Source organism: Anser anser (genome assembly GCF_964211835.1).
Source record: "Anser anser genome assembly, chromosome: 1".
Taxonomy (NCBI): Eukaryota; Metazoa; Chordata; class Aves; order Anseriformes; family Anatidae; genus Anser; species Anser anser.
The window spans coordinates 6439303-6460140 of NC_139720.1; the positions used below are offsets into that span (position 1 = coordinate 6439303).

The 20838-nt window shown below is 38.9% G+C and overlaps 1 protein-coding gene across 10 annotated transcripts in view; it reads right to left on the reverse strand.

The window, feature by feature from the left end:
• The window catches only part of USP6NL (USP6 N-terminal like), a 118785-nt gene that overhangs the window by 14752 nt on the left and 83195 nt on the right, over positions 1–20838 (reverse strand). For all 10 annotated transcript variants that reach the window (XM_083819765.1, XM_083819763.1, XM_083819761.1 and 7 more), the window contains 7 exons: positions 13634–13741; positions 10924–11033; positions 8216–8264; positions 5664–5784; positions 2424–2518; positions 1271–1336; positions 1079–1178 (listed from right to left, as the gene is read on the reverse strand). In XM_083819765.1, coding sequence (XP_083675891.1) covers positions 1079–1178; positions 1271–1336; positions 2424–2518; positions 5664–5784; positions 8216–8264; positions 10924–11033; positions 13634–13741 — 649 coding nt within the window. The remainder of the gene's footprint in view (positions 1–1078; positions 1179–1270; positions 1337–2423; positions 2519–5663; positions 5785–8215; positions 8265–10923; positions 11034–13633; positions 13742–20838) is intronic.

Sequence of the window (20838 nt, forward strand, 5' to 3'; positions counted from 1 at the left end):
ATTTGCCTCCAAATGTTTAGCTGTTCTAAGTACAATTAAGAAACATAACATCTTTCAAAGCTGTTTATGAACAACCTAATGAACACGCTGCAGCGAGACAATGACCCAGCATTACTACGGTTTAAGGAGGATAAACTAGCAAACAAAACTCCAATTCTGCAAAGAGCTCCATGTTAACCTCCGAATTTACATGACTCTCTGTAAGATAAAAAAGCCAAAGTCCCACAGGAAGATGGTGTCAAACTGGAGCTACAAGGCATCATCCTGAGAAATGCCCAAGAATATTTAGAAGGTAACACGGATCTTCAAAATTGGAGCTTAATGTGCTAAACCACTGTGGGAAACCATGCAGGCATAAATGCTTTGGACAATTCTGTTCAAAAGTCCTATCTTATTTTCCCTGTGGGCAAGAGATGGAAGAAAAGGCCATCTAAACTACAGAAAAGCTGAATTTTAATGACATTCTTGGACAAACAACAGCATAAAAATGAGATATACACTGATGATTCTTCATTGCTGAATTGTTTGCTGATAGAGTTTCAGGTATTTAGGGGCACAAGACATCACCTTTTCTGGATTGTTTTAGCACTATTTTATTAAATGAAATCCTGTAGTGGCTAGCAAGCCATTTCTAAGCCATGGAACTAGATTTTTTTTCCCCCATTTTTTAATCAGCACCACAGCTCAACCTATGTTGATGCTTAATTAACTTTCTTTCTGTAATACATATTTTATTTCTGAGTTATTTGCATTCAAATACAAATACAGAAAAATATATAAGTTTTTAAAGTCCTATGTGCAACAGTACTTGTCTAATCATTTAACATAATTATGATTTTTAGGCAACTGTAAAACCATCTAGAAGCCCACTGCCAAGATGGTACAATTTTTCATTGGCAATCACACACATCAATAAAGGAAAGATTTTGCTCTTTTTGTTCATGAGGAGAGAAAGACACTTGTAATAAATAGCATAAAGCAAACAGGAAACTAAGATTTCAACACAAAGGCTACACAAAATAAGAACAAAACCAGATAAATGTATGTTTAGCATTCTAATATGTGAGAGATTTCTTACTTCTGTGTAGCTTCATAATTGTGTACGACATAGCGGTGAGAACCCGCTCTCCTTCAAGTATGTAGATATCCCATAACCTGAGGCTTAATGTAAAGGGAGTCTGCAATGAAAGAATCAAGCAACAGTGTGAAAACAGTCTGTCCCAACCCAGAATTAGAAATAGAAGTTGTAGAAAATGGAAAGCATACTCACACGATCAAGGAAACATTGGAAAAACCATTTTGTTGTGTAAAAGCTTGTGGACATCTCCTGGGAGTCCTGTAAAAAACACAAAAGTTTTAAAAATATCCACAAACAAAAGTTCTCCTGTATTATTAAATGCAGTAATAAGGGATATACAAGCAATACACAAAACTGGATACTATGCCAGCCATAATCTATATCACCTCAATCACATCAAATTATTTTTGCATTTTCAGTTAGTATACAGGCCTTTCAGCATTCACATTACATTATCAACCAATCTTGAGATTGCTATATATTGTGTTTCTGAAATACGAAAACCTCAAAGATCAGAGTACTACAGCATTTCTTGACAAGAATCATCATCATGTGCTTTAAAAATTAAAATTACAACTTTAATTTCAGAGCCAAGTCAGTTACAGAACTGCTCTTTCTTGTTGTTGTTTTAAAATTTTTGCAAGGATTTGCCAAAGGATTTTTGCTTTTACAAAAAGTACAAGATTGTCTTCTATGACTAATTTTGGCTTGACCTCTTAACATATTTTTTTAACCAGATCTGCCTAATTCCATGTCATGAGCTAGTCTTACAGCATGTTGTTAAAAAAGACATTAAATTCTAGTTTACAAGACATGAGGCACACATTAGATGCTATTCATCATTGCCAAGGTGCTAGGTTGCTCTCAATTTTTTTTTCCTTAGGCAGATAAAAATATCAAAACAGAAAATAATATAGTCCTGGGAAGGCAATGTTTGTAAACAGCTCTCTTCAAAGTGATCTCTTTGAAGATGTTGCTGTGGCTTAGCAGCTCTTACACTACTGTTTAAGATATGGAGAAGGATTCTTGCAGACCTAACGAGACTGTAAAAGAAAATTCTTTATGACTAATAGGAGGGCATTTTCTTCCCACTAGAAAAATAAAATATGGCCGTTATTCTTTGTTTAGAATAAATACAGCCAAAATTAATAAAAAATAAAGTGTTATTTCTTCTATAAGAGCACTAGAAGAGATGCTGTGCAACCTTTACCTTTGAGAAAATACTACTATGCCCGAATTTTAAAAGGACCATCAACTCCTTTTATAAGAACTTTTTAAATGGAGATTTAAAATAAGGTAGCAAGCTGTAAAATAGTATTCCATTTATTGTGCTATAAGTACGTACCAAATGCTGCTTAAGTTTGGACAAAAATTTTTTCAGTATTTTGTCATGATGTTCTTGAAACCTCAACAGTTTTGGAAAACCAGGAATAAAAAAACCTAAAAGAAGAATTTGAGCATGTAACAGGTTTATGTACTATAAAAATGACAGCAATATAAGACAAAAAAGAAAGTCAGAGCTCTGAGAACATTACTCTTCTATAGACCACTGGATCTGAACAGATATTCATAGCAATATTATTATGTCCATGTATGGATACACACATACTCCTGCCTAAGTGACTACAGTGAAACATCAACACCTTTGCTTAGTGACTATTATTAGATTAATAATGGTAGATGATTTCAGTTTGCTTCAATCCTACACTTGTCTACTTCATGTGGATTTGCAGAAACCAAAGTTATAATTATTTTTTAAGAAAACAGAAAACCCTAAAACTTCTAAAATCACAACAACAGAAATCAGGAATATGCCCTGCAAATTCATGATAGAAAAGCAAAGAATATAGGCAGCTACTAGAAATGCCTGCACAGAAGAAAAGGTCATAAAGACAGACAAGGGGTACTCTACCAAGGCAAATATCACGAATTTACAGCATAAAGTAAGGACAGCTTGCTAACACAAATGAAACTAAGGGCATATATAAAATCTTGAGTAGTTTTATGGATAATATACTAGAAAAGTAAAGCACTAAGATCCTCTTCAACTTGTTTTCAGAAAAGGTAAAAGAAAGGCTCAGATCAAAATCATAATACTACTCAGAAAACTTGAGAAATGTAAAACACAGCTACACCGCAGGATAAAAGACCATTCAAAGAAAATCTTTTGAAAAGTTGAAGTTACGTTCAAATCAGAAAAACAGAAATGATCAAACACCAGCAGCATAAAAACAAGTAAGCTTCCCTCCAAAAAGAACTTAGAAAAGGAAAAAAAACCAAAACACTAATAAACCTATTTTCAAACACCTTGGAAGCAGAAAGCTTGACAGAGTACTGTAGGTTCAACAGTTTATTAAGACTTTTTGAAAGTGCCCGGAGACAATAAGGCCATACTAAACACAAGTTAAATTCCTGTATGGAAGACAGTGCTGGATGCCAGGAACTCTGAACAAAATAGGATGGCATGCGAAAGTCTGAAGCAGGGAAAAGGAACCAGAACCTGCTGGGAACGTTAAAAATCCCAAATTCTAGATATTCTTTTTTTTTTTCAGGCTCCCAAGAGATACAGCTTTCTGAATCCCTGTGTCATTAATGACAGATGCTGGAATTCCTAGAGTTGTTCTGTCCCTTTGGGCAGGCAATATGCACAGGTCATACTAAATTTCACATGGAAAGAGACAACAACCAATAACACAAAAGTAACAAGACGGTGAGAGCAGGAAATGCTGCGTGAGGCAAAGAGAAAACCAAGAAACTCGAGATTAATGCTCACAGCAGGAAACAAGCAGGAGGAGTTGGAAGCCACGGTGCAATTAGAAAACTGTGATCTAATTGCTACCATGGCACCGTGGTGGGATGAATCACACCGCTGGAACATTGCAGTGGAGGGCTGCAAGCTTCACAGGAGAGATGGGCAGGAAAGGAAGGGTGGGGGCATCGTCCCCTTTGTAAAGAAATGGATAGATTGTGAAGAGTTCCCTCTGAGAAACAGCTAAGAGCGGGACGAGAGCCTGTGGGTAAAAATGAAGGAGGACCAAAGGACACCTTGTGGTTGGGGTCTATTCCAGGCTGCCTGATCAAGGGGAGCCTGTGGATGAGGCCTTCTTGCTCCAGCTCCAGGAAGCATCGCGCTCACAGGCTCTTGTCCTCCCGGGGGATTTCAACCATCCAGATGTTTGCAGGGAAAGCCACACGGCAGGCAGTAAGCAATCCAGGTGACTCCTGGAGTGCGCTGAGGACAAATTCCTCATCCAGGTATTAGACAAACCAACCAGAGGAGAGGTGTTACTGGACCTGGTGCTGACCAGTGCAGAAGAGCTCATTAAAGAGGTTAAGACTGGAGGAAGCCTAAATTGCAGCGCTCACGCCCCGGTTGAGTTTGTGATCTCGAGGGATATGGGCCTGGCTAAGAGCAAAGTCATACCCTGAATTTTAGAAAAGTGAACTTCCAGCTGTTCAAAGAATTAGTGGATGAGATCCCATGGGACACGGTCCTTAGGGGCAGAGGATCTGATCAGAGCCAGCAACTCTTTAAGGATATTTTCCTTGGAGCACAAGAGCTCTCTATTGCCATATGTAATAAATTAAACCAGGAAGGTAGGAAACTGGCATGGCTGAACAAGGACCTGCTGGTCAAACTGAGGCAAAAGGAGAAAATGCACAGACGGTGGAAACAGGCCTGGGTGCCCTGAGAAGAGTACAGAAACGCTGTCTGGATGTGCAGGGATGGGATCAGGAAAGCCAACACACTGACAGAACTAAATTTGGCGAGGGATGCAAAGAATAACAAGAAGGGGTTCTACAGGTACACTGGCTGCAAAAGGAAGGCTAGGGTGGTGCCTCTGACAGATGAAGATGGAGAACTGGTAAGAACAGACGTGGAGAAGGCTGAGGTACTTAAAAACTACTTTGCCTCGGTCTTCACTGGTGGTCTTAAACTAAAAGAGGACAGATTTACATTAGACATTAGGAAGAAATTCTTCACTGTAAGGGTGGTGAGGCACTGGCAGAGGTTGCCCAGAGAAGCCATGGCTGCCCCATCCCTGGAGGTGTTCAACGCCAGGTTGGATGGGGCCTTGGCCAAACTGATCTAGTGGGTGGCATCCCTGCCTAGGGCAGGGGGGTTGGAACCAGGTGATCTTTAAGGTCCCTTCCAATCCGAGCCATTCTATGATAGTGTTTATTTATATATATACATATATCAATTTACAGATTCCTGTCATGCCAAGTGATAGCATAGCCACAATGCTATTTAACACATTCTGCATTGGGTTTCTGCTAGTATTACACTGCTATATAGACATCTACGTAACCAGCTTTCAACTAGCTACATTTCCTTAAGAGATTAAGAAAGGCAACATCTGATTTTCATCAAGAACTCTTTGAAAGATACCCCATACAAAAGCAATTACTTAAAAGCATGAATGAACTTCTGTAACATCCAGTGGCACCCCAGAATGAAGCTCCAGTTATGTCTTGTTTTGAACATATACCTAGGACTGCATAGTTCCATTTTCAAATAATTTACAGTTTAAATAGGGTTGGTTGAAACCTAATATATACTAAGTGATGTGACACTCCGTACCATGCATAGCATGCTTCGGACCCGAGAGCAGTTTCACCAAGGCCCAGAAGGCATCTTCTTCATTCATGTACATAAGGAGTAAAGCTGTGATCTGGCTCATTCCCTGACAGTATCCAACTTCCTGAAAATTAGAAAATGAGAAATATTAAAATCCTGAAAGCAAAAGCCCCCCCACCTATGAGCTGTTAAGTTTTCCTTCAGCTAGGGTAGCAAAGAAACTGCCTGCCCTGATGGTATACATTCTCTAATCATGGTGCCAGCACAAACCTTTAACTTTTAAATATTTAAAATATTGATAGATAGAAGGGATGACATACAACCATCAATCTGAAAAGTAAACTCTATGTTTGGATTGGTCATTAGGACTCTTACTGATGCACAGAATCAGCTTTAATATTAATAATTTCAAGTAATTAGGTCATCTTACTCTCAGAATGGATGTAGTTTCCATTTAGTTGCAATTTGCCTCTGGAACAGAGGAAGTTGTTTTGGTTTGTTTACAGTCAGGGCACCATTTGATAACACAGGAGTTTTCTGGGGTGACCTATAACTATAAACCTGCTCAAGCATAGCAGCAACATGCTATTAAATGTGAAGAAAAAGAAATCTTGTTCCAAAGATAAATTTGAGCATCCCTTCTGCTATTAATTTTGACTCTTATGGCAGGAACCAATTGTCACTATCTTCCCACTGCTCAGATAGCCCCACTGATAAAATATTTGTAAGAAGAATGAATTAATAGTTGAATAAGGGTTTTCAAATTTAAATCTTCTTAAAAAGAACTTTGCTCTAGAGATAAAACCAAAGCATAAGAACTGTGATACATTAAAAAAATGCAACGTAAAAGCAAATTAAAAGCTCACTGCACTATTCCCATCACCTATATTGTAACAGTTGATTTTAAGCAATATTTTTCATGCAATTTGAAGATATTAATCCAATGTTCCACCAAAGATATATAAAGGAAGTTCCTCCTTCCAGAGTTTTATTTCTCAGTTGTCCTGGTTCCAGTTAGGACAGAGTTAAGTAGCTCATAGTAGCTGGTAGGGTGCTATGTTTTGGATTAGGATGAGAAGAGCGCTGATAACATGCTGATGTTTTAATTGTTGCAGAGCAGTGTTTACACCAGGCCAAGGACTTTTCGGCTTCTTGCTCTGTCCTGCCAGCGAGCAGGCTGGGGGTGCAGCAGGAGCTGGGAGGGGACAGACCCAGGACAGCTGACCCAAACTGGCCAAAGGGGTATTCCATACCATCTGACGTCATGCTAAACAATATATAGGGGTGGCTGGCCGGGGTGGGGGGGCCGGCTGCTCGGGAATAGGCTGGGCATCGGTCAGCGGGTGGTGAGCAATTGCATTGTGCATCACTTGTTTTCTTACACATTATTATTGTTAATACTATTACCATTATCACTATTATTATTATTATTGTTATTATTATTTTCCTGTCTTAATAAACCGTCTTTATCTCAACTCACAGGCTTCACTTTCCCGTTTCTCTCCCCCCATCCCAGAGAGGGAGGGGGGAGGGTGAGCGAACGGCTGTGTGGTGTTTAGCTGCCAGCCGGGTTAAACCACAACATCAGTGTTTGACACTTGCAATGAAAAGCTTAAGGTAACTCAGTAAGTGAAAGACAACAAATTCTAGCAATGAAAATTCATTTATGGGCTAAGGAACTGTGAGGAAACAAACTGAAACAAGAAAGAAAAGCCACATTTCCTAGAACTTTGAAAAATGAAATTAAGTGGTATTTAATTAGTGCTTAACTTCACTTCCTTACTCTTAAGTTTATGTATTTTCACGTTGAATTGTAAAGAGTTGGTGATGGATGTAAAATGAAAGATGTACAAAAATGATCAAAATGGGCACAGTGAAGGCAGGAGGTAGTGCATAAAACACGGTTAAATGTGGACATGATTGCATTTCTCTTTCTTCTCTTTTTAGCATGCAACCAAAAGACATTACAAAATACGTAAGCTTCTAACCCTTACGATATAGTCTAGAAACTCCACTTCAAGTAATCCACATTCAGGATTACAGCCAAGACCAAATTTAGTACCAGAATGTACTTTGACACATGCATTGGAGCATACCTAAAAGAGGGCTTAAGTAAAGAAGATGCAACCTTTAAATTTTCCATTTGTTAGAACCCTCCAGGCTATGAACTATGCCTGCTTACTCCAACCTTTCTGCACCGTGTTTTCGCTCCCATTATTCACATGATCTTAATTGGAGGCATATAATACAATGGGGGAAAATATCAATAGTATAAAACCCCAGCACAAATTCATTTTTCTTATTAGACACAATACTTAATTGCAGTCAAAGTGCGTGCACTGTTCAGTCTGCCCAGTAAGATACTCATAATCAAGATGTTTTGTTTCATTTTAACTTCAGTAGCTCAAAACATGTCAACAGACAAATCACGTATTTTTCTGTACTTCCAAAGGTCTCTGAAATGTGTTTTTTTTTTGAGGGAGAAAGAGGATACAGAATTGCAAATTATCTTACAGCATGTTCAGAGAAACCAAGTGTGAAAGTACACAACTTACCGTATTATATATGGAATACGCAGCTAAAACGTGGAATAAAGATTGTTGCCTGGAGAAATAAGTAGAAAAGGAAAATGCAATAATATTGTTTTTTGTAAAAACAGAAACACATAAAATCAGTGAACTATGTTTTGGAAACCCGTTTCTCCAATTTAACTCATCTAGCACTAAAGAGCAGGACAAAAACCAACCTTGAAGTGCTGTGTGCTTCTGATGGTAAACCAAACATTATATTTGGCACTTTCCTGATTTTTGCACGTTGAAAGATTTCAAAAATATACCTACAATACTTGGAGGAGACAATGGCATCAGACCATTATTTTTACAAATAGGGAAAAGTGAGACATAAGATGGGATTCAAATGGATTTATCCTGAATGACAAACTTTAAACACCCCACAGCTGATTTCTGTTTGCAGAACGCTAACAGCTGTTACTGATTGCAAACAGTTATGTACAACAATTGAAATGCACAAAGGTGTCTTAATCTTGGCACCCAAATTAAAAGCTGCTTTTGTGACTGCGTTCTGTCAAACTGAAGAAAAACAATTCCTACTCTGACTCTCCAGCCTATGGCTCAGTCCTCCAGAGCGTGCTGATCTCTGTAATTCTGACTTTGAAGTATGTGAACAGCTTTGTATAGGTCTCTTGCTTTCTGTATAAACAGATAAAGTCATCTTGTACTAAATTGTTAGAGTAGTAGGACAAAAATAGATGAACTGCACTCGTCTCAAATTGAGACATCAGAGTAATGGTGAAGAATTCTTTTTTTTTTTCCCTTTTTTAAACTCACACCTACTTTCTGTGATTTGTTGTGAAGGGAACTTGGAAACGGGAATGCCTACTTTCAACTACGACTGATAAAATTTAACTGCTGAGTTTTGCACGCTGTCTTCTGTGCCCAGTGAAATTCCCCCTGCCTGTCACTGATCAAGTGCCTAGAAACAGAAGCCAGCTGGTTGTAAAAGAGAAGCTTAAGCAAAAAGCTGAGTATTTTCCATTGGGAAAGAGGATGCACACTTGAAGAATTTTACCAAAATATCTAGATTAAGGCATTTTTGTTCACCCTCTTGCAGAAACTGGAGGTTACCCAGTTTTCAGGAACCAAAGGAAAGTATAACCTAAAGTCCTAGATATTAAACTTGAGAATTATTTTACAAGGATAACATGAAAACTAATAGTTAGGTCCCAAACAGTACACAAATCTTCTGTCATCAGTTAAGGGAGTTTGGACCGTGTGAAATCAAATATAAGAGCACAATCTCATTCACAGTAAGATACATAAAATAATGGTAATTTCAGAAATATTTACACTAGATGATACCCCTAAAGACCTGCAAAAGAATGACCCTTCAAAATGTACAGTCTACCGAGAAGTCAGACAAGCTATTGATTTGCCTGGGAGACTTTATTTCATTGCTATATAGCAAGGCTTCTGAATTTTCATCGCCATCACTAGAAATGCATAATACATGTACAGTAATTCCAAGATCTATTCCAAGTGTGAAATTGCCTCATGCAGCCAAAGGCTTTTCTGTGGACTCTGAGGACATGCTTACAACACAGCCATAGGGACTGGAGCTGGCTCTGCCTCTGTTAACCCCAAACTGATGGGGTAGTGAGCTTCTGCTTGAACTTAAAATGTGTCCATAAAAACTAACTGAGGCCCAGAAGCAAGACAGCCATTTTTGCTTGTCATTGTGTCGGTACTACTGCGAGGCAAGGCATGTCAGCTCAAGCATAGATAGCACTGCAGAAACATATCAAAACTACAGGGTCTGCACAGAACAGTGCTCTCAGCTTAGGAATTTCTGCTTTGTACTCCATCCTGTGCTGCAGCCATCGCAGAAATTTCCCATGCTTGCTTAGAATTTGTCTGCAAAATACCTGGAAGAATAATATAAGAAAATGTTTCTTTTATTATCACATTAAAGCCCATAACTCTTTGAGTATTGCTTTTTTGAAAATAGCAGACTACCGTAGAATGTGCCTTGGAAAGAAAAAGAGATTAAAGTGAACTAACACAGTCGCAGAAGGGAAAGAAATACCCTCTTCATCTCAGCAGGGTGCTGATGTGGCAAGCTAGCAACAATGCTGATGTTTGTATTGCTACTTATTTCACTATTAAGCATTTTTAGTGATGACAGCTGCATAATATTCCTCATCCAATGACAGTAGGAATAACAACATTTTGAAGACATTCGAAAGCATTAAGGCTTACATTTGTAAATAATTAAATGCTCGCATCTAAAATATTGCTCTATTTGGTTCTGAGTTAGAAAGTGGGAGAGAAGGAATATAAAATACAAAGGAAGGATAAAGACTCTGAGAAAAGATATCAGATGTAAAAAGTTATTTTGTTTTTGAAATACACAGTTTAATAAAATGCTTGTGTAATAAATCTGAATTTATTAGATTGGTATTTCCATGCTTTCTGACAGTTTTTTGTTTTGTTTTTCTTTTAATATGTAACAATCAGTTTAGAAATGGCTTTCTTTGGAATAATACTATTTCATAATACCAAAACACTGGTTGGTTGGAAGTGACCATCTGGTTTTGCAGTAATAATGGTGATTAGTTACATCATTGCACAGACAACTCTGCTTTGAAAGTTTGGAGCTTACATTCAACATTCTTGGACAGATCAAAGAGGTTTGAGGCAGATCAGAAACCAACCGTAAGACAAAACAAAACATTTAATTTACTTACTTAACACCATATCTGTCTCGAAACATGATATGATCCCTGTATGTTCGATTTACATCAAGATCAATTTGCCTAATGTCTGGTGAAGACCCTCGTGCTTGACACTTCAATTCCTAGGAAAATGGTACAGAACAGAAGATTAAAATTGCAGGCTTTATAATAGCAGAAACCTACCTGACCGTACAGCTTTACTGAAGTATTCGTCATCTCATGATTTAAAATGTTTAATATAGAATGGCAACTCTGAAGACAACAATATCCAAAACACGCATATACATATATGAATTCTGTAGAGTCTATCACGTTCACACAGCATAGAAGTAGAACACTTCTCTAGTCATTCCCTCTGTCCTTATGTTCTAACTTAGTGGTAGAACAGCTCTACTCCAGCACTTGCTTTAATGTTTTTCAATTAAATCCAGTTTTGTAACTGAATACTTCAGGAAGCCTGCACAGGTTGGACTGTCATCTTATTTTTTTTTTACACCTATGATAATTTTCTTTTACATTCATTCATTCTCACTTCTGTACCCAAAAGTCAAGTTTGTGAGACATTTCTAACTCGATTCAACATGGTACGTTCAAAACATTATGTCAGAAAAGGCATTTTTACAGAATATCATGGATTATCATTCATAAGGCAGAACTCCACAGCTTCTAGTTGCAAGAAAACAAATGAAATTTAAAGACAAAAATAAGAAAAATAAAGGGACAAGCATACAACAATAACAGCCATTCAGTCTGCTGGATACAATCAGCAGCTTTAGGCAAACGAGGAATTAGTTGTAAATCAAGGAATCAATTGGTAGCAGCCATTAACAAACATAACACAAATCACAGTCTCAATTTCATGCACCTTTCAGTATAATTTAAAGCACTAACATCCAGAATGATTTGTCCCCCAGATAGAAAAGAAGTACAGAAGAGAAAATTTACAGTTTTAAGATGGTATAAAAACCCAGAGCCTACGATTTGTTGGAATTGCAGGAAAAGAAGCACCCTGAGTCCTTGCTGTGATGGGAGGCTCTAGTGTGGGCACCCAGAGTTTGAGAAACAGAAAGGGCAAAAGATTAAGAATTGGTAACTACCCTGCAGTGAGAACTCTAAAAAGCTGTCTGACCTACTGCAAAAGCGTGCATCTTCCTTCTAACTTTAAGGTGTGAAATTTGTATGTGAGAACTGTAACGAGGAGTGTTAATACCACTTAAGGAAATGGGAAAAACAGACAGCAGTTAAATGAGCTTATCACAAATAAAAAAGCTAGGATAATGATGGAAGAAAGTCTACAAAGTCATTTTTGTTTTGCACTTAGCACTAAACAGCATTAATAACCTCTGAAGATGATTTAACATATTTTTAAATGCTTCTAGTTACATTTGCTATTCTTTCCCACAACTACATTACTCAGCGTGAACTCCATTTTATCCCTTTTATCCCTTTTTGCCTCTAGTCTTGCTTATGAAGTTGAACAAAATATAACAGTCAGAAAGAGCAGCCCATCAGACTAAGGAGTAAGAAATAATTCGAAAGGAAAATCACAGAGACCAAAATTTAGATAACATCGGTGCCAACATCAATCTTCTTTCATGACCTTACAAGATCCCTTGTATGCTCAGACCCAAAGCCTCAGCTCCTAAAGAGCGCTACAAAAAATTTCCAAGAAGCAAACCCAGTGATGCATTTCCTTGAAATTCTGGACATTGAATTTTTTTCCCCACTGGAATTTAAATGTTTGCTGACTTTTAAGAAACAAATGGTCTACAATACTAAATTACCTTGCTGTTTAGCTAATCTGCCTTCCTATAATCCCTTAGCACAGAGACAGACTGAGAGGAAAAGACAGAACGTTTCAGATTCAGTTCCCCTTCTGTCTTACTACCCTACACACCAACCTCACTCTACAGTTTTGGGCCTGAAGCTTAGCTCAGATGGCAATCAGTTGTATACACACACACACACAGAAAAAGTAGATATAATGGAGAAAAGTTTAGAGGAACATTACCAGAATAATTCAAAGGTGATTTTAACTGCAACTCAGTGTGAGGGTGGGGGCTGAGGGTTAACATATAGCTTTTTCTTCACATTTTAATTAGGAATAGGTTAGGCGGTCAATTTATGCCTGCAGCATTTGCTAGGGTTAACGTCCCGTCATCAGTCACAGCTCTGAGAATACACTGAACTAAATGGACGGTGCTTTTTAATGGCTATCCGTGCTTCACTTAGAGACGAGGTGGCAGAAAGGTAGACAGCTTGCTTTGTCAGAGGCCCTCCTGGCTCTGACAAGATGAAGAAGGCATCAACCCACACCCCCTTCAGGATACCACAACTCCTCTTCCTGATTGATATTCAGCAAAGGTGCTGCTTGCTTGATAGAAATTCCTCAAAGGAGAGCTGTAGTTTCAGAGGTTTGTACCTTCTTATTGGGAGCAAGATTTCGTCTTATTTTGTTTTGCTTTGCTTTTAGGAAGGCTTTTGCAAGGATTTGAGGACGGGAAAGGAAATGGAAAGAAAATCAAATAAATTACATGCAGTACAGAACCAAAAAATAAGCTGGTAAAGTGCTTTCCAATCCATGGCCTTTTTCCTAGCTTAAAAAAAAATGTGATTTTTTTTTAAACACTACATAATAACAAAAGTTTAATAAAACCTGTACGTATAGTACCAGATATTCTTTAATTAACTTGTATATTAAGTAGAAATTCTTTTAACTCACATTGTAGAAGTCTTTCATTTCTTTTTTCATTTTAGGGACATCAAGTAGTAAAGACCAAACTTGCCCTCTGAACTGCAACGGGATTCCTTTATAAATTCTCCTGTGGAACTGTAAAAAGAAAAAGAAAACATAAATGCAGCACAATCTACAAAGTTCCAAACAAAAGGAACAGTGACTCACAACATGCTAAAGAGAAAAAAGCAAATTAATGTCAGTTCTCCTGGCAAAGGGACAACCTGCTGGGAATGAGACTGAAACAATTTTTTTTAGAGGCTGGAAGTGTGTAGTGACACCATCTGGGACCTCCGTTGATGGAATCAGCAGAGGAACAGGGAACAAAATGGATGCCAAAGCATCATTCCACACAGGTGATGCTTACAAGTCAGGACGGCACGTAGGCAGGTCTACCAAAACTGTATCACCTCTGCTGTGCTGAGCTTATTCTAAAAATATTGGAAAGACAACTGCAAATTTGGTAATTTACACTTTTCTTTTTCTTAGCAACACAAGGGTTTCAGGACAAGCCACAAATAAGTCACTGTAATTATCATCTATAAATGGGAACGGTGAAAGGCAATCAGCAGTATCACAAAGCTTCAAAAATTAACAGTAAAAAAAAAAAACACATTACTGATTTTGAAATTCTTATAAAACCACAACAGTGTGCTGAAATGTATGCATGCGTGCCACCAACATGAGCTTGCTGGAAATACGGGAAGTGCAAGCTAAAGAGTTCAGACCATATTTCTAAGCTAATAAGTTTTTTTCTGAATGCATATTAAAACATATTAGCACCCAAAAAAAAAAAAAAAATACCAGCTATAGTTTTTAAGGCTACAGAAAAGACTACAGAATGACCTAACAACACCGCGCAGAACGAAGCTCTCGGCTGTGAAATGTAAAATTAAAATTTCCCCTTCCTGAGGGTCAGAAGGGGACGACTCGGTACCTGTGCAAAGCGGAGTAGTTATATAAACTATCTCGTGTCAGTCCTGCCTCTGACATGTCACTGCTCCTCTACTCTGATTCACTGGTTTGGTTCTCACTGGGCTTATCTGAAAAATCAGCAGCACTGACAACTGTCTTCCCTGCTTCTCCTCCAATTACAGTTCTTTTTGCTGCAGCATTGAGGAGCATGAAGATCCTCTAAACAGAGAAAGACAGGCTAGCTCTCTCAAGTCTTGGCTTCGTGCAGCCAGGAGAGACTCGAGGCAAGCAAAGCCTCGGACCAATCGGGCATTAGGAACTCTGAAAAAAATAAAAGGTTAGCATCTTTATCAAAAGGTGGCTGAGAAAAGGAAAACCAGACAACTCTAACAAAGGAAAAGAACCTTTCTGAAGCTCTGCTCTCGGCTTTTGCCATTATTTTTGTAACGGCACAGTGACAACCAGATTCTTTAAAAGGACAAAATACACACAACCCCTCCCCAAATTAACCATTCTTTTACTTAACCTACAAGTTAGAACTTAAATTTCAAACGACACAGCTATCGTGTCCTTAAAACAGCTCTAAAAGTTATGTTTGTAGCCTAAGAAATACTTTAAAAGACCCACCTCAAAGAACAGGTCTTTTTTCTTCTCTCTCATATTTCAAGTCTCCAGCTTGGGAAGATTAATGACCCACCCACTGCACTATGTGTATAACCCTCACGTTGTTTGAGATGTATCGGATCTTTGAAGGTGCCTTTAAGGCCAAAAAGGATCCGTGTCTGGATTTTAGAATGCCTCCCTCTTACACAAGTCTTTTGATGGTTCTCTAAGGGAAACACAACCTAGAAGGGTTATGACTGTTTTCTCCATCCCTTTCTTTATTGTAAAAGATGCTACAGCAATCCTGGAGGCCATCCACACGGAAAATGTTGCGAGGGATGAGCTTTTTGAGGAAGCTTTGACGCTTTATTGCTATTAAAATTGTTTAAGTAGCAGTTTCCTGCAAGGAAAAAGAATAAGCCCCAGCGCGACAAAGCACACTTCTAGAGATGTATATCCAGACTTCATTGGGAATTTCAGCGTTTGTCAACCCAGACACAAGGATAACTGCCTGTGAGAGGATAATTCAGTCTTTTGAAAGCTCAGCAACACCAATTGCAGTGGTGTCATTCTGCAACGAGATTAGCCTGTCTGCTGGAAACCAGAACGAGCCAAATTTGCCAACCTTATCTGCTAACTTGAAAGGAAACAGAAGCGTTACAAGTCCCCGACGACATTTAGCTGCGTTCCTCAGACCCACAGTACAACAATAGTGTATCTTGATAACAAGCATTTTCCCCAGTCCATTATCATCGTGTAACTCATTACCAAATGCCTCCAGCAACTGAGAGGCTGCTGGTGCACAGAATAGGATGAAAAGAAGAAATTCTCCGGATGACTCTTGTTCTAAATGAATATTTTTGGAGAAGGCTAGGTGGGCATTAGAGGCCAAATAGAAGCCGTGGTGACACTAGCTTCTTACTGAAATAGAGTTAAAACAAATTCAAACCACCCAAAATGTGGATTTTTTTTTTTTTTTCGGGAGACAAAGCTGAAGGAGAACAGTCAGTTTTTCAGATGACTTTATGGTTTTTCCATCTCCTGGACTTCTCAGACTGGAATGATCAAATGCTCAAAGAGTTCTTGAAGTAGCAAGTAAAAGCTGAGATAGAGAACTGTGGAAGTGCTTTTAAAAGAAAAGTTTGAAAAATTAGTTAGAAAAAGTAACTTTAAAAGGAATGGAAAGCACACAGGCACCAGGAAGTTCAACATCCCAGTACAGGTCTGTGAACAATGAGAAAGCGAGGGAGGAAGCATTTTCAGTTGCTGGGGTCAGAACTAGCGCACCACCTGGTAGAATAAACCCAGATAACAATCAGAGCTTTTTACAAACCATTTCAGATCTGTATCCAGTTGACTCTGCTGTTCAATCTGTTCTTTTATTTAGGCAAAGCAGCAAGCTCTCAGTCAGCCCAAGACGCTACAAGACCCTGGCTGCAGGCTCAACAGCACGCCAGATCAGGAACTTTCACTGTCTGCCAGATGGACCAGAGAAATGTAACTCGAGAAAAGGCTCTTTCACGGCTTAGGCTCCATTACACAAACAATAACGTAGAAAATTGTTAATGCTTGTTTCCATGGCGTGGCAAACGACCATGCGCTGCATCTCAGGGCTGGGGAGAACACATGCTTCAGAGCAAAATTCATTTCTGGTAACCATTCAGTCACCAAACAGTTAAAGAACATATAAATGAGCAACCTGATTATTAGCCAATTGAACTTCTTTACCATACGTACCATACTACTGCCCTCTGCTGTCTCTTATTTCCACATACAAGTTTAACTTATGTTGAAAACTGCTGGGTTGGATTTGTATTCTTGCAGACCCCTAATCAATTCTTCTGCTCTCCCTAAAGTAACCACTAAAATAAGTAGAAAATTCAGCAAGTTACTTTCCTTAATCCCCGCAGAAGAAAAAGTAACCAGTCAACCTTCAATGAATTCATTAAAATTAAGGCTTTCTTAAGATAGTAGCTCAAAGGAAGATTCAAGCATATGAGCTTATAATTCAGATAACTGTGGTACGAAAATGGTGTCATCTGCAGAACGGTGTTATGCAATCTGGGATGTTTCCATCAGCATAGGACCTTACGGGGAAACAAGACATCCTCAGGAGATACAATTATATAAACACAACATAAAAATATAGGTTCAGATTCTGTGCCACGTTCAGCAAAAGAGAGTTGTTATAAACTCTTGCAATTATTACTAATGGTGCTGATTTTGTAGGGGACAGGATACACACACACGTGGAGGGAACCTATCACCTGCGAATTCAAAAGCAGTTTCTCATGCCAAAAGAAATTTGACCTCCTGCATATTGCATCTTCCCACGGTGAAATGAGCCTATATAGAATGAATTATGAAAAGCTTACAAAGGAGAAAAAAAAGTCCATTAGATGTGGAATAACCCAAATAAATCTCATCCACCTTCTCAAATACTGAAGTCTAAAACACCCAACATTCAAAGTGGCCTCTATGAAAAAAAATAAATAAAAAAAAGGGAAACTTACAACCTGCCCTTTCTTCCCCTGCCCCAATCTTCCAAGTTCATCCATCCACCTGGTTCCTGGCCAAGAAAAGAGGCCACTATCACACAGCACAGGTCTAAGAACAGAAACTAGCACTCTAGCTGCTGCCAGTTACAATGCCAGCTTTCAAAAAGCAAGCTCGCAGTTATGTCAGGAAGAGCTGCATGTGACGCAGAGGGACTCTGCCACCTCAAAGAGAATCAGCGATGAGAAGCACGAGAATTAAAATCCGAAGTCCCACAAGAAAGTATATTTATAATGAAAAGAAAGTGTATTTATAAAGGCTGCTGCCTTTAGCGGTTCTTCAGCTTCTATGGACTGCATAAAAGGAAGAAGAAGTGCAAAGACAAGAGTTGCTAAATCTCATTCAAAAAAAATAATCTGAGGAGTGCGAAGAGGGTTCTTCATTACAGCTCGGTGTTCAGACTCCAAACTAAGTGGAGACTTGATTATTATATTCTGTGTGAATGCCAGAACAGCTGGAAATTGCCAGCTACCCTGATTGTTTCTCTTTTTCCTTTCCCTCTCAATTTAGGCAACTTCAGTCACAGCTAGATGAAGGTAGACAGTGAAAGACAGAAATACTTTGGTGGCAATACTCAGATGGGAATATAAGGGTTTTATTTAATCTTTCCTGAAAGTTATGATCATACTAAGACAGGAAAGATTCAATATCTGAGGTAGCTGATCGTGCCCTGGACTATTAAGCAGCAGAATACAAATAGGAAATAAAAGCATAAGCTAGAGAAACATGACACTGAGACACAAACTTTGCTGCTCTGTGACACTCCGTGCATGAGAAGTGACTGTCAGGGAGCAGCAAGCTGTGTGTGATTGGTATTTGTCAGAACAAAGACACGAGGACAGTGCCACCTTTCAGAGACTGGTGTCAGTAAGAATCAAGGTGACTGCACTGAAAAGATGCCTAAATAATCACACAGGAATGAAGGAGCCTACACGGAGTTGTACTCGGGTTCATTTCCATTATGTTGGCTTTCATTACCTATAAATCATTATTCAAATAGGGGAGAGACTGGCATTTTCCTCATTCAGTCTTCTTCAGTTCCTCGTGGTCACACATTGCTGCTCTTCCCTTAAGCACAGAAGTCCTAATGGGAAAGCAGGATGAAGCCCCCAGAGCCCCCACCTCTGCGTATTTAATATTCTTCTGCAATAAATATTAGGGGAAGATGTAAACTGAAGCATCTCGTGCACACACACATCAGTGTGTGAACATTGTCTCATAATTCTCCTTGCAAAGTTACGAAGGAAAAAATTAAGGAAGCAGCCCCTGGGCATCTCTGCAAGAGAAGAGAAAACTGCATTTTGCAATTAGGAATTCGACAGTTTGGCATAATATAATCAAATATACGGATTCATTTATGGTATATGTACAGTACAAACAGATTTCCTCAAGCCAAAGCTATTTTAGCTGTATGTTGTGAAGGGTCATTACAGAAGGGCTCTCTGAAGTCCCGTACTTTGTAATACCTACTCCACCCATGACACCATCACTTTCTCTCCTTTTGCCTCTCTCAAGTATGACATTTTCCAAAACGAAGCCAGCACTACAGTTATAATCTCTAACCCTACAACATTATTTCTGTCGATTTTGTTGTTGCAGCAAAGCTCCCTTCAGTGCTGTTTCAAAACAACGCTGATTTCAGGAGCAGGCTGACCGCGCAGAGACCACAGGAGCACAAAGTGAAGTGAATGCTTTAAGACACAGGCTGTTCATTTTCTTTAGTAACTTGTTCCTCTAGCGTTAACCACCTTATCCTTCAAGTGACGCCAGAAAACAAGAGTCAGGAATTGTCCTTGCAACCTGTTTCCACTCTTCAAAAAGCGGGGCTGGGAAGCTGGTGCGTTCTTCCAGTCCATTTTCGGACGAAAACTGTCATCACTTGCTAATTTTGTTCAATCCTCAGAACATCACCTGGCCTTCCATAAAGAGCAGCAACAAATAATGTCCCATTTTCCACTTCATACTGAGGAAGAGGAGGGAGATGATTCCTTATTTTCTGTATTCTGGTTCACTTACCACATAAGATGCAAGAAAGAATAACAAAAATACCCTTTTTTGAAGTCTCACATGCTCCATCAGAACTCAGCAATCAGACATTTTTTTTCCTAGCCTCCAGCAAGGTTCATCCCCTTTAGGAACATATTGAATTATTCCTGCCACTATTTATAGTTCAGTCTATAATTTGCTACACGAACTGAAGCCCCTTCTGCTCAGCTGACCTACTATACCTTCTGCATGCTCGGTGAACAGAGGATTATTCTGTTAAACCAGCGTACAATGGACGGACATCACGAGCAGCTGAAAACGAAGGCTGCTGCTGCTTAGACAACGCATAGCTATTGTGTTACCTGAAAGGTCATATCTGACATACTCTCTACAAACTAAGTAGCTGATATACAGGGTTTTTTGACCATCCCTTTGATTTGTGAACATAAGAGATCTTCAGATCAGTCAATCACCCCAATAAAGAAAAAAAAAAAAAACCAGAAGTGTTATGACCTCTAGGTTTTTCTTCCAGGAATAGGAAGTAGCATTATACGAAAAACTTGGGGGGAAAAATATTACTTTTTCAGGCGTTTCATAATAAAAAAAAAAAAAAGATGAATCCTCTAGCTTTTTAATAACATCCTGAAAAACATCAATAACTGCTTTTGGTATTTTTAAGAAAAGCAGTCTCAGAAACAAAGGCAGCATGCATACATCATCAGTGGGGAATGTTATGAAGTAGAGGAAGAACTTTCCTCAGTTTTAGTATCTAATTTCTCTGCTTATCAAGCCAACAAGTATTCTTGTCTCCATCTCTCCCTTCAAAGCTCTTCCACGTTGCACAGAACCATTTACTACCCTTTTCTTTCACTAAAGGAGCAAGCTAAGTCTGCAGGCCACTCATCCAGGCAGTGGCTGGGATGTGCCACAGCTGTCAGCAAAAGAGCAGCAGGAGCAGTGCTCTGCAAACCACAGCACCACCAGAAGTGTCAGAGTTCCAGTAGGAAATGTAAGTTTTAAGCCCTACTGAGGAGAAGAGGGAACTCGATTCTGGGAACCGCACGTCCCGTGCATTAACCACCAGACAGCCAGAGCAGGATTTGTTCTGAAAACCTCCTCAGAGCACAGTGCTG